The 15,183-nt window shown below is 36.6% G+C and overlaps 1 protein-coding gene across 1 annotated transcript in view; it reads left to right on the top strand.

Moving 5' to 3' along the window:
• SLC36A4 (solute carrier family 36 member 4) overlaps positions 1-15,183 on the top strand; it is a 97,171-nt gene that overhangs the window by 40,853 nt on the left and 41,135 nt on the right. Inside the window, exon 9 of the mRNA XM_009645802.1 lies at positions 3,267-3,436. Coding sequence (XP_009644097.1) covers positions 3,267-3,436 — 170 coding nt within the window. The remainder of the gene's footprint in view (positions 1-3,266; positions 3,437-15,183) is intronic.

The raw sequence follows: 15,183 nt of genomic DNA on the forward strand, positions 1-15,183 counted from the left end.
CCATATAGCAACAGATTTCACTGTGTTGAGATAAGTGAGGTAAGAGTGTGAGAATGATATCTAAAAAACCTTCACTATCTTGGAAGAAAAAAGGAATTTTTTATCTAAAATTTGGGAGGACAATGCCAATATATGGGTTATTTTCCAACATATGTAAGGAAGCAAGATGCACAAGTCCATGCAAAATTATATTGAAGGTAGGCTGCCAACCCATTCAGGCATTTTTAAAAAAAAATTTTCCTTATTTTATACCTGAGCCTCACAGCCACCTTTGTTATATTTCTTAGTGAGATACAGTTTATATGAAGGTAGATGTGACTTTTTTTCCTTGATTTTTTTTTTTTTTTTTGTCTTCACCTTTGATAAGACTTTTTTCCCCCCTTAAATACTAATAATCTTTACTTACAGGATACGGTTTTCTGTTTCTGCACAGATATGAAAAAAAATACATACAGATTAAAGCTGGATAGTCTGAAGTCAGTTGATATCTTCAGAATAGTAAAGAGTATTTTGAACCAATTTAGGTAAAAAGAAGTTAAATGTAGCTGAGCTTTATATTGTTTATAAAAACCCCGTCTACTGTGTTGCACTTTATGAACATTTTTATCTGTGCTTTGACGACATGAAGGGTGGAATGACACTAGAATGGAAAGAGATTAATGAGATTAGAAATTCTTCTCTTATTTTAAAATGTAGCTTGTGCCTTTTGCCAGTCTGTGTAGAGATAATTTTGCTTTTTATGTAACTGAATTTGTGGATTGGTGCAAAGCTGCAGCTTGTCTTTAGCACAGAATTTAAAACCTTAAAGTAGCTTTTCAACAGAATACAGAGTCTCTTAAAAAAATAAATTATCTTGATGTTTGTCTGGTTACTGCAGCTCTAGTCCTCTGTGTTAGGGAAGACATTCCTGCATCAAAATGAACTCTTCTTCCAGTTGCTTTTTTGTAGTGATGTATCCTGCCAGTCCACCAATGGCATAAGGTTGGCACAATTTGGAGCTGTAGAACTTGGTACTCTTTTGTGTTGCTATAAACCCTATGAAATCCTGGTACAAACCAGTGTTTTTTCCCATCATTGCTGACTTTAAATATCAGGGCCATTACGCTTCCATCACCTCATATCTGACACAACCCTACACTGAACTTTTGCTGTGTGTTACTCCTTTTTGATGTGGCACAGTAATTTAACCTAGTGCTTTTGACAAGGAGGGTTTGGACAGCAAGCAAATTTGGTTATGGATATTTTCTAGCCTTGAAGATACACCTTCCAAATTTAATAAGTGTCCTGAGATGGCCTCTTACCAATGTGAAAAGTCTTTTTAGGAACACACTGTGAATATGCAGAAATCTGGAAGATCTTGGCTTTAGTCTTTAAAATGGCCAGTGTTTACTTCCACTGTGAAAGGCAGATTATATTTGGTGTGAATTTGGAATTTTCTTTTCCCAAATAACTGCCTGCTGTATAACCTGCTCTTCTTTTAAGTTTATTGATTTATATAAATTTTTTGTGGTTTTTTTTGTGTACATATTTTGACAGTATGCCCATCTTCTACAGTTTCATAGGCAGTTATAACTGTTGCAAGCAGAAAACATTATCTTTTTGTTTACTGAGAGCATATATAACCTTAGTGCCATGGGGCCATAATAGTACTTTGAACATGAGACAGATTCCCGCTACCGCTTATGGAAGTGCCTAACACATTGTATCTTTTTGCACTTTTCCTTCAGTTGATCATGATTGTCACCATAACTATTACTAATTTTTGCACCTCTTTTTATCCTATTGCAGAACTTCACAGGGTAGAACATAATCTGTGTAATAGTTTTCTATAACAGAATGACGAGTTTGGCTCTGAAAACTGGAACTGTGGCCTTCCTGAGAGCATATAGTTTTGGAAGCAATAATTGGTATGCAGGAAGGGCATCAAAGCTGTCTGGAAAAAATGACTTCTCTAGGATTTTCTCACACAAAATCACCACACTGCTCTTAACGGAGACTTCATTGCTTAGATCACAATTACAGCTATTCATCTTCAAATAGATTTTTATTTTTCTATGAGTGCTTAGGCTACTATGTTGTTTTTAAATTGTGTTAAGAACCTGATACTCCATTTTGTGTTTGATCAATCGTTACCTGATAGCAAAGACTGATTGTCAAAATGATAGTGCATGATCAGTTTTCATCTTCGTTAAGAAACACAAACAGGATCACTTGAATTTTTGTTTTCCCACACATTAAAATGCTTCTGTTGTAGTGTTTTGCCTATTGTTGCGGCTTCTCTGTTAAAGAAATAATTTGGCAAGAGCGGGATTAAATCTTTTACGTGCAATATGGTTTGTATTAGAATAGTAAATTGTGTTAGTATAATAAATTAATATAATTAGTGTAATGTTGATCGCTGACTGTCTTGGCTTATCTTTTGAAATGAGTAGTGTCTAATTCCTGTCATCATGGCCCTGAGCTCATTACTGATGGACTCTGTAAATCACATTCTGGCTCAAAGCAAGCCTGTAGGCACAGAAATGCAGTTTGCGGAGCAAGTGGGGTGCTAGAGAGTGTGCGGTAGCACTGGATTTCTTATTTTTATTTTTCCCCCACTGTGGAGCTGGGACACAGTCACTGAACACTGCTAAGTTTGGGGTCTTGGAAGCTATAAATACAGCTTTGTGGGATTTAAGCTGATTCTTAGTTTCGTGGAGGCTGACCTAGTGTTGATTTAGTTGTGTTGTCTAATGTGCAGGGAGTTCTCAGAGTAGGTAGAAAAACCCTGGCATCTCACGTGCCAGAAACAAAATTTGAACCTATTGCTCTGAAAAGACAAATAATCTTTCTGTCCACATCTTCCGTCTGTTTGGAGGGAGTTGTTATATTTCCCGTGTGTTTTTTGGTGTACAATTTCAGAAAAAAGCCACCATTGTTAACCAAAAACAGTGTTTGGGAAAAAAGTTATAGTAACTTTACTGGTCTTTTTAGTTAACAACTTAACAACTGTGGGCATTTTTGTAAACCTTAAAGTGACGAAGAATTTAAAAAAAAGCACTGAATGGGTTATATTTTAATAGGCCTTAAATGTTAAGTACTCTGAATTTACATATGAGGTAAAGAATCTAGATCTAATTAGAAATGTGGGGGTTTGTTTGCTTAGCCATTAATGAATTCTCAAATGATACATGAAAATTCTTTAAAAGAAAAAAAAAAAGCAAGCTAATTTTTTGTTAATGAAGAGTTTACAACTTACATGAACACGTGTATATGTTTTTGAACAGGTTGTATCAGTCTGTAAAAATTCTGTACTCCTTTGGGATTTTTGTGACCTATTCGATTCAGTACTATGTCCCTGCGGAGATCCTCATTCCAGCTGCCACCTCTAAAGTGGAGCAGAAGTGGAAGTTACTCTGTGAGCTTGTGGTGAGAGCGCTATTAGTCTGCTCAACCTGTAAGTATGTGCAGAACATCCATAAAAAGGTTGCTATTACATGTTGTTGGGGCCTGCTTATTAACTGCTTAATGTTAATAAGTGCTTATTAATAATTGCTTAAATAAACAACGTCTTCTCATTTATTTTTCCAGAGGCTAGCAAACCTGAAATTTTGTTTCAATGATTCAGTATGTTTTGATTTTCATGAACAAGTGAATCTAATGTTGTATTTGTATTTTAACCACACTTTTTTTTAGTAGGTGTGACCAATTATTTGACAACCATATCTTTTGCCAGTGATACTCGAAAGCTGTCAACTTGAAAATGGTTTTCTTAGAATAAAAACTTTTAAGTAATAGACACACATCGCTGTTTCATATCAGCGTTTCTCTAGGTGATCTGCAGTACGTGCTGCCCATGGAGAAATCCTTTTTCTGTTTGGTCAGCCTGAGGATTTAGCCTAAGGTGTGCTACTCTGCGTCCATACAACAGCAGTGGCAAACATGGATGCCTGGTTGGAGCGTTCATGCAGGGCCACTTATTTTAGGTGATAATGCCTCAAAGGAGTTTTGTACCTCTGCACTCAATGCCTGTAACTCCTTTTGTATTTCTCACTTGTCCCCTACTGTTCCCATCCCTCCTACTGTGTCCCTGCCTTTCTCACAGCGAATCGAGGTACCATAGACATGAGCAGTAACCAGCAGTGCTCACTGAATGGGGAGCGTAGTCTCATATTCCTGAAGGTAACGAATGGAGGACAAGGTTTACGTTTGTCATTACAGCTTCCATCTAAAGTGCTGAATAACATAGGAAGCTTTTCTCAAAGATGTTACGGGAAATTGTTTCCAGTACAAAGCTGGCTTCTTGACTCCAATGTTTGTACTGAAATGAGCTGTTTACCTTAAAAAAACCCACAAAAAACTGAACAACCAAAACCACCAAACAAACAAAAAATGCCAAACCTTGTTTTTTAGGGGGAAAATATTGATGAAAAAGTAGAACTTAGTTTTTGTTGTCTCTCTTCTCTTGGTGAGTACTGACCAGTGGCTAATGTGCTGGACAACAGCTAATGTCTGCTGTCAAAGAGAACTTGAACATCCAGCGAGACCTTCTTAAGGTCAGGCCTGTTGAGATAAACAGTTTAATGTTGGTGCAATTTAATTGCTGTAGTAAGCATAGGGAAATACCATTGATCTAATAACTTGCTGCTCTGAAAATACATCTGTTATGTGAAATTAAAAAAAATAGAACGTGAAAAGCTTTCTTGAATAATGAAGTGCAGATCTCCTGAAGCACCATGTACCCTGTGTTCTACTTCAAGTGTTCATGGTGCATAGCAAACCTGTTAATATTTTAAGATTGAGGATAGATGAAGAGCTCTTGTGATACCTGAGAGAGGCATCTAGATCAAACTGCTTCAGGGTCCAAAATACTTCTCAATGTCTCTCCAGGACCCGAGTAAACTCTCCAGTCTTAACCATATCTTGGTGTCATGAGGCCCTCAATTGTCACTCATTCTCTGTTGTGCTTTATGTGCCCCTTATAACCTGCCCTGGTAACAGTACCTCAATATGTCTGAAAAGCTAAAATTCTTGTAGATCCAAATGGTTGCTTACAGCTGAAGGTTTTGAGAGTTTATAGGTGAAAAAGATGCTTTCAGAGATGTGTCTGATGAGAAGAGCCTGTGGTGAATAGGTTTAAAAGCACATTTTCCTGTTGACTACAGGAAAGTATAAATGACTCCACCATATTCAGCCCTAGGGTTGTGGGTTGTTTTTTTTTTTTTTCCCCCCCTCTCAATTTTACTATTGAGCTTTGTAATTATTGGGTAGTCTGGGAAGGCAAAATTGGGGAACAATCTCTAAGGAAAGGAAGTAGAAAACAAAAGATAATTAGTTTTAAAATCTGGAAGAGGAGTCTGTGAAAGGTAAAAAGAAATGGAAGCAAGTCAGAGGTGAGATACCTTGTGAGCAGGACTTGAAAATAGAGTGGCTGCCTGTTGGGTGAATTGGGACAGGAGGAATCTAATTCAGCATGAGTTGTGGTGGATCCCTTTTTCCCAGAGGTATGTTGACATGTATTCTTTCTTCTTTTTGTTTTCATGCAGTTGCACGTTGAGATTTTTTTTTTTCCAGATTTTTTTTCGTTATAAAACAGCAGCTAATGGTCTGTCTTTTCTGAAGTCATAATAGACACTTTAAAATGATTCAGGATAAAGTGAGTGCTTATCCTTCTTTCTTTTAAAAAAAAAAAAAGTGTAATAAAATTGGACCTGGTTTGTGCCATTGAAACTTCTCTGTGATGTGAATCTCTAAAATGGACCTGCTAAAGTGTTATAGGTGTTACTGGTATATTTGAGAGTATTAAATTGTTTGCTGCAAGGCACAGAAAAGTAAAACTAAAAATTTGCTCTTAAATCTTTGATATTTGCCACGCTGTTGTGTCATACGTTGTGTTTATCCTAGTTGTCATTTCAGTTTTTTTCAAGTAGTTTGTACAAATTCTATGCATGCAGTTTCTATAATGCTTTTTCACAACTGTGTGTGTAAGCTCCCATGCTTACTCCCATCTTCTGTTTGTCATTTTTCATTGAAGCATTGGTTATAAACCAGAATTGATTTAGACAGTGCTTTGCTTTCTCTAGGTGCAGACCATGGCTTCTAAAAGGATTCAGAAAAGTGTTTCTTTATTAGAAAGAAAACAACTCAAACATTTTAAATTGAGTTTTTAAAATGAAATGGTTTTGGTATCAGTGACAGAATATATTGTAATGTCTGGACCATTCAGAGGTCATACACTGATTAAAGGGACTCTGCCGGCTTGAAAATAATTCTGTAAAAAGAGAAACTTCAGCTGCGTTACTAATAACACTTTAATTTATTAAGTGAAGACTTGAAAAATCAGTTAATACTAATTTTTTTGGCTTTTGCATTTCTCAAAAATTAATGATTAATCATTGTTTTATTGTTGCAGTATATCAGAAACTTGGGAAAAAGCATACCCTGGAGTGGTTTTTTGTTTGTTTGTTTTGTTTGGTAAGGTTTGTTTTAAGTAAGAACTTGACAAACAACTGGAGATGTAACATGCATCCAAAACCCCATATGCCTTGCTTATGGTTTTTCATTATTTACTTGCTCACTTTTGGGCTTTGCAGGAGGATGATCACAAGTATATTATGTATTTTTAGCTTTGCATGTTCTGTTTCCTCTGCTGTTGTCTCACAAAAGAGACCTTATCTGAAGCATGCTGTGGAAAACACACTTGACCCCTAATGTCACCAGTCCGAGCCAAACCTTCGGGCTTGGGGCAGGGGAAGCGCGTGCCAGCCGGTGGGAAGTGCGTGGCTGGGCTGAGAGGTTGTTGTTCTGGGAGCAGGTCAGTCTTTGCTCACTGAGCAGTTCCAAAGGGGCAGTGGGATCACCTGGACTCTTTTTCTAGACAGAATTGGTAGTTAAAGCTGTTCAAAAGATTGGTTTTTACCATATTGGAAAGAAAGTTACAAATAGATTTAAGACCTGTGTTCGTGGTAGGTGTCTGAAATGTCACATTTCTTCTTAGCAGCTTTTTCAAGACTGACACAGTATTAATGAAGATAAAAGCAAATATTAAGGAATATTTTTGCTGGGAGAGTGCTGGACTGGAAAAGCATGCTTTTTCTTTGTTCATAGGCCCTTGTTTATACTTTTTGAAAAGGAAACGGTGAGTAGAAATGACTTGACAGACCTTGTTCCCTATTGCTTTTCTCGCTTCTTCCAATTTAGTTTAGTGTTAAAGTAGCATCTTAGCATTGCATGTGTAAAACAGCAAGTCAGATGCTTTGGAATTTTAAGAAGGAGGGCGAGTTTCTGCTTCATTTAATGTTGAACACTTCATTTCATTTGCAAGAGATGTACTCATCTTTGCTTGCATTTCACCATGTATGGTGTAGCAAGTTGCAAAATCACACCATACTTCACAAATTGTGTAATGCTAAACGGTTGTTTTACAAACTCAGGTGAGCACCTTGTGCTCTGACTGGAGGGATGAGCTAAGCTTGTGGTGAAAGTCCAGACTAGAGCTGGAGACTGGGTTTGGTAGCTGTTGAAATCAGGTGGGAGCTAGTCTTGTAGCTAGCGAGGCAGAAATGTGATTGAAAGTTGGACTGAGCATCACTGTGGGGGGCAAAGATAGAAATTAGGAATGCATACACACAAAAGGAATGGGATGAGAGCCACCACAGGATTTGGAAAGCACTGAGAACAGATATGGAGGTGCAGTGTTGTGTGGATATTCACTGGCTGCCCTCAGGTCATGCTTGGGAGTTCATCACTGGAAGTTCATCCATGCCTAAGGATCTCCAGCAGCTGTGTGTGGGGCAGCCTCTGCCTGATGACTTGCCAGGCTTTGTCCTTCGGTGGGTCAGTTCACCTCATTGTCAGAGTTAGAGACACTCCTTGTAAGACATAAGAGGACAGAAAATCTGTCTGATCATGCTCAGATAGTACAACCACATCCTTGTGGTTTCAGTAGGTTCTGTTACTGTTGCATTTGCATTTTTATTTGAAGTGTAAATGTTTTTCATTTACTTTTCTCACAGATTTTACTTAGTGTTCGTGGTATTTGAACATCAGATAACTTCAGTACTTTGCAGTATTTGTCAGAATGGAATTTTTATAATATTGAAAGTATTTACCCTGATTTTATATGTTTGAAACACATGCCACAAAAATAGTTTGGATCTGTGTTTGCTGCATCTGCTTGGATACAGGTTGGGCACCATGCCCACGGTTCAGCCCTTAGCCAAGCCTGTTATGTGCTGGGGTTGTGGCTACTGCATGTGGGGATTAACCATTTGAGTGTGAAGGTTTTTAGTTTAGTTTGCTTCTGAAGGAACTGGACCACCCTGGCTGAATTTTTAAAAGCTTTGTTAATATCTCTACATAGAACAGTGTAAGTTTTATTTTTGTCTTTTGTGAGACCAGTTTGTCTGGGAGAACGGGAAAGAAACCTTCTACCCAAATGAGTCCTTTTTAGTGCATTGCTTGAAATAAGCTGCCATTGCATCATGAGAGTTTTTTACTCTTCCCTGCTTATTCTGGAAGGGGAGAGTTTGGAGAGGTTTTGTTGAGTCTAAACAGTTAATTGTCCCATGTTAACAGCTGCAAAGTATGCTGAGCACATGGAGACTGAGAGGAGACCTGGAGGTCATCAGCTTCAACTGCCAAGTATGAGTCAATATTGATGCTAAATAGCATCAAACATATTCACTTCTATCAATGCCTCTCAGTGAAAATTGTGGTTAAAAAATTTAGGATGGGGTAAGAATATAAGTTTCTAGTAGAATGTAAATGTAAATTTCTCACTTACTGTCTTGCAAAGGCTTACTCATATCTTCTGCTAGAAGGACACGAAAATGAAATTATGCTTGCTGGAGGTGTTTGAAGAATTAAAAAAAAAATTATTGAGAAAATTGTTTTTGTGGAAGGGAAATCCATTAAGAAGTATAAAAAGAAGACTAAAATAGAAAAGAACGATTTAAATAGTGCTTTAGTTTATAAAGAATAAGTTGAGTTTGATTTATTAGTTTCAGGATAGTAGTGAAAGAATTATTTTTTGTGAATTGGTAAAAGCTGCTGAAGAGCAAATATAATGGAGAAAACTGGAGTTGAGAGTTAACAGTATCTTTCATCCACACGAGAAATAGATGTTTTTTAATAGCTGAATTTAGGGCTGCATCCCTGCAGCCACGGTGCTCCTGTTAAAAAGAAAATTAAGAAATACTGCATTTGAATGTGGTTGTGGAGATATCTGTTGAATTGTCAGCTATTTTGATTGTTAGCTTGAAATGAAACAAATTTAATTGAATGGCTGATCCAGCTGAGCTGTTAGTGAGCTGCTTTCTATTTAAAAAAAAAATTAGTCTGAGCTCAGTCTGTAATTTACCAAGAGAATAAATGCATTATTCAGTTGAACTTAACATAATCAGTTATGTTTGTCTAAATATTTCCTCATTTTAACTGATTCTGGTTTTAGGAAAGAGCAGTTCTTGATGCTGAATAATTAGACACAAGATAACATGGTGTTTACCAGATATCTTAATGACATTGTGCCAATAAAATACTCCCTTAGAGTAGCTGCAGCAGAGGTAACGTGAAGGAATTTTAAGATCTATATAGGTTTTAATACATGCTTTTAGGATTAAGTGATAATCATTTATATAGCAGTGGTTTGTGTCAGTCATTAGACAGATTTTTTTTTTTAACAAGATTTGGTTAATTTTAAAGGGTAATATTAATGACAGATAAATTGAATAGTTAACTTTGTAATTTAAAAAAATTCCAGATGGAATTTAGAATATTTGTGTCAACTGTTAACAGGCCCCTTGAATTGGGCTTAAACACAAAATAATTGTTTATGAATTGTCAAAGGAATAATATGAAATATTTGATTAATTTATTCAATTTTTTTTTTTCAGTATGGGTTTGTATATCTTTTTTTTTGGGTATGGGTGGCCGATGAGCATAATTCTTATTTCTTAGTAGAAGATCCTGTGCTGTGGTTTTCAGCGGAGAGATGAGAACAAGCATCACTGTGTGGTTTTTAGGCATGTGGTTAGGCATGAGAAATAGGTATGTGAAATCCAGCTTCTTCCAACCTGTTTGAGTATCTTTGCGAGAAGAATTGATCTCCTTAATATCCAGGTTATATCCTGTTTATGATTTCTTTCTTTTGATGTGTCTTTATGAATGATGGCACATCTTGTGAATTGCTGTTGGTGTAGGCATCACTTTATGTACACATAATAACGTTCTTTCTCACAGTACAAATATTTAACTTCTTTATTACCTGATTTTAACATATGTATGCCAAATGTCTGTGGATTATGATTAATGGTTAAGTGTTATGGATTATTGGAACAGGCTGCCCAGGGAAGTGGTGGAGTCCCCATCACTGGAGGTATTTAAAAGACAGGTAGACGAGGTGCTTAGGGACATGGTTTAGTGGTGGGATGGCAGGGTTAGGTTAAGGGTTGGACTTGATGATCTTAAAGGTCTTTCCCAACCTAAACAATTCTATGGTTCTGTGATTATTTGAATGGTGCTAGAAGTGTTTGTTATTGCTGGTTGTTCTAGAGACGTTAATTTGCGTATATAAATTGTATGAGATAACGGGGTGGGGATTTTCTTTGTAAAACTAGCACTGCTCCGAAAGTAACCATCAGGTCCAGCAGAATGGCCTAAGGTTAGTATTCATCAAGCCTTATGAAGCCAGCTGGTTTAGCTCTTCCTTTTGGTCCATTGCTTCAGCTGGCATCAGATCTTTTTTAACAGTGACTCCGATATGGACCCAAACAAGATATTACTTGCAAATGATTATATTTTTAAAACCTTATACAGAAAGTTAAGGTTGTGAAGTAAATTACTGAAAACTTTAAATGTGTCCTGCTTTCTTTATTTTCTTAATTTCTGCTGTGGTAATTTAATTAATTACATCCTTTCATTCAGGTGTTAATTAGGATTCTGTGAATAAATTCAGATCTTGAAGTGCAGCTGTTGTCCAAAATTTTTTTGTACGTATGGGGCAGGAAGAAAAGTATGAGCTTTGTGACTGAGGTGAAAAATAGGAAATTTTAGAAGATTGTTAATAAGAAAAAATAAAATGCAAGAAATTTTATGATGAAGACATTGCTGTTATTTTAAAATATTTTTTGAGACTGTTTTATTATTAGAAAAAAAACCCCAAACAAACCAAACAGTTAAGAACAAATAGTTTAGCAGTGCATTTATGTACTCTGAAATAGTTGATCCTGTTCCGGGGCAGTAATTATTTCTTTATAAGCAGACCTTATTACTTGCCACAGTTTAGTGTTTGCATTAAATATATATTTTACAGCTCTCCAGGAATTCTTGTGGAAAAGCATTATGGTATCTTAATTGAAAATTGGAAGCAGAGCCTTTTTTTTTTTTTTTTTTTTTTTTTTTTTTTTTTTAAATTTATGGTTCCTTTTACAGGCTCCTTTGAAAAATTTAAAAATCTAATCTGTTCCAGCTTGCTTTTGACACTTTTTAATAAGAATTTTGATGATGCTTATTTTTCTTATTTCTAATTATAAGGCTACCTTTTTCCCTAATGCTTTATGGATTTTGTGCCAGGCACTGGTAGTGGCTGGGTTCCTTGGGACAGCTGGTGACGGATGGGTAGCGATGGCCATGCTGGGACGAGCAGGCAGTCAGGCGCTTGGTCTGTGCACTGCAACAGCGGCAGAGTTGCGTGGCACCATACTTTTACATGTGCAAGTTTATCTTGTAGGTATGTAATTTGAAATGAGATTAATTTTATTCTCTGTGGTTTATACCAGTTTCTGTCTGACATGTTTCAGCATCAATATAATTTTAACCTATAAAATCCCACATGGGGTTTTCCTATCCAATACCACAGTGCTATCTTTTTACTTTTTCCCTCTCCAGTGTCTCCTGAATATCAACCTTACCAATTTTAAGTGACAGTTTAACTGTAAAAAATTCATGAATCTGGTGTTTTCTAAATTTATAACTTGAACCTTTGGCAAAAGATGGGAAGTTTTGACTTTTTTTTCCTCCTAAAGGAAATGCTAGCACAGCAGATTTCTTGATACGCTTTTAAACTTGGTGAGAAGGAGTAACACAGATGGTCAGTTACCCTGCTTTGATTTGGGAGATACAGGTTTAGATTTAGGCTGAGACATTCTGTGTTACTTGAAGAACTCAGTTGGTCTTCCTGGAAATAATACTTAGTATTTAGAAGAGTTCCAGAGCCATATACATGTATTTACTACGAGATAGTCAACAACTGCAATGAAAGGGAGTATAGTAATAGAAATAGTGCAGCAAATTCACATGCTGGTGTGTAATACTGAAGTTATATATTGTAATATATAATCTCTATATCTAGGTGTTTTATATCTGCATCTCAATAAGGATTCATGCATAGGCCATAACGTCTTTAAATGCATTAATAAAATCACACTGTACATGGTGAAAAGTGTTTTAAAAGTATTGTCAAAACTAAGACTTGTGGTTTTGTAGTTTAGATGTTATTAGTACAAAGGAAGCCAGGAAAAAGATGAGAATTATATTCTCTTTGAACAGTTTAGAGGTTCCTTTCTAACTCATGCCTTCAGCAAATATAGTGAATAAAAGCTACCAGACTATGCTTACCAATTTTAAATGTTTTTAGTTACTTATACTACAGGGACACATTGTGAAGTGCAGGTTGAAGATTCGTAATAGCATTTACAGTGTAAACCTGTGTGGCAGTCTATACTCTGAAGATTTTAGGTGACACATGGCATAAGTTGCAAAGTGCTACGTGGGTTAGGAGTCATCTAGTTTGGCATGCAGAAGTCTCTTTTCTACACCTTTGCACCTGCAGTGGTCATCCTAGCTAGACTCCTTGTGAGCAAGGGAGAGAAACAGGGGCCTGGAAGGGCACAATTTGTCTTACCTATTTTACATATTTGCCTCTGGACAAGTTGAACTGGGCCGAAGAAGTGCTTGTTTCCTTCTTAAGGCTATTTGAAGGAATATAGGTGAGAAATACATCTTAGAGTTTTGTATGATGAATCCCTGGGGAGAGTGAGAAGTGATGCTGAATATCATGCTCAGTTGCCTGCAATTCAATCCCATCTTCTCTTTCTAACAATAATTTTAAAACTAATCAAGTCTGCTTTTATTTTTTGTTCTACCTTATATTTTTCCATCTGTCCTCTTACAAATATAATGAAATGGTGATATGAAAATTCTTTGTCCAAATAACAAAAATACATATAATCTCTAACTAATGGAAAGTGAACTTTGTTTGCAATATGTTCATGACTTTTTATAGCTCTGTTATTTTGGCCCATTATATTTCTATGCATGAACTCGCTTAGAAGAGAAGGTCATTTAAGGGGTGCCTTCTTAAATCTCGTACACGAGCCACTGACTTTTTGTCATGCTTATTGAGTGGAGCAGCTATTTTTGCATGTGCTCCTTATGCATTTTACATCTGTCCAGTGAATCATAGACTTGAAATTTCCTTAAGAGCCAGAGATTTCTAAGGGGGAAGTAAAGGAAGAGGCAGATGTGAAAATATTCCTTTTTTTCTAGTGCCCAGTTAAGAGGAGACAGGTAACAGTGTTTGATATTGTTAAAAATATCCCCATTATTTTCAGGACGTTGGCATACATTTTCCTTCCTCCCTTTTGATACGCAACAACAGAGTATATTGTGTTAATGGGAATACCAAAAGTAATAGGATGCCATGCTATGCTTACTTGGTTGATCTGAGTTGAATATTATTGTATATGTACTTTCTCACTTGATAAGGTCCCACAGTGGAGATGTAGTGATAATGAGCAACGGCGATTTACAGTTACAGGAAGTCTAAGGGAGCTGTAGCACAAGTGTTAGCCCATTCACTTTTTAATCCTTATGTTTTCAAAGCTATGTTCAAGGATTTGTTAGTTTGTTCTTTCCTGTTGCATCCTGTAAACTTTTTTTCCCTCTATTTTTTTCTTTTCTTTTCCCCTTTTAATCTGGACCTTTTCCTAGACCTGACTTGTAGTGTGACCCCCAGCCCTTTGTCCTGGCACAACTGGAAGAGCTGTATTGTAGAGTTTAGGAGATGGAGGGAGGAAGCTGGAATATCTTTACAGTATGATTTTATGATACGTGAGTCAAATTAACAGTTTACTGCTTACAGATGTAGGATGTCTTACTCTTCTCTCTGTCTTTATCCTACCCTGGCATGTAATCCCATATTCTTCCTCATGCTGGCTCTGGCATTCAATCAGAAATGAGCAGATCAGATTCACTAGTCGGCACAAACCTCTGTGTTTTGTGTTTAACTGTTTTGTGTGTTTTTCAATTCAGCAAGTGATGAAAAACATTGTGTTTCAACTTGCATTAATTGCTCATTGATCAAAGCTGTTCTGCAAAGCACAGCTAAATAAAAACTCCATGTGTTATTCTTCGAAGTTAAATCATGTTTTTATTTCACATGGGCTTTTCTGGTAAGGTTGTCTAGACTATAATTCTTCCTTCAGTAAAAAATATCTTGAATCGCGTTACTGTCCTATAAACTGTTAACCCAGTAGCAAGGTGTTTCTGTGGTAAAACAAAGCACACGTAATAATCATACAGTATCAGGCAGTCTCTTTTTAATTATAAGCTTGAAAATTGCAACAGGCTTCTTTTGAAACTATATATTCCATGGTGTTTCGGCTGAATGTCCTACCTACTGATACTCCATGTTCTCAGAGGCCGGTTTTGACAAAATGACTGAGTACAGAAGATATACTGGATGCTTTGATTCTGCAGTAAAGTTGAGCTGCCTTAATTTGTGTGCTATTTTGGCTGATTTTTGGGGCAGTGTTTCAGACATACTCTAGTAAGAGGGCTTAAATGAAAAGGACATCAGAAGTATGTCTGTGCTGTGCTAAAAACTACTATTTAATATTAAAGACCGTTTTCTTGCAAGGAAAGATGTAGACTAACTTTCAGTTTAGAACGGCACTGATGTGTGATGACTTCTGTTCACCACAGTCCTGACTGGTCGAGGAAAAAACCTGTACGTTTACTCACCTTCCCACATTCCATTCACCCCTTCTTAATTTTTTGCCTTCATGAGCTTTGTCCTCTAGCTGAATCTCATAAGATATTTGTCATGCTTAAGGTGATATCTAGCATGTTCTGTAAGTGCAGATAATGGCATTGCTAACCATAGGGGATGAGTTCTGTTACTGTGTCCCATGGAAAGAAAAAAGG

This window comes from Egretta garzetta, unplaced genomic scaffold (assembly GCF_000687185.1).
Source record: "Egretta garzetta isolate BGI_Z169 unplaced genomic scaffold, ASM68718v1 scaffold449, whole genome shotgun sequence".
Lineage (NCBI taxonomy): Eukaryota > Metazoa > Chordata > Aves > Pelecaniformes > Ardeidae > Egretta > Egretta garzetta.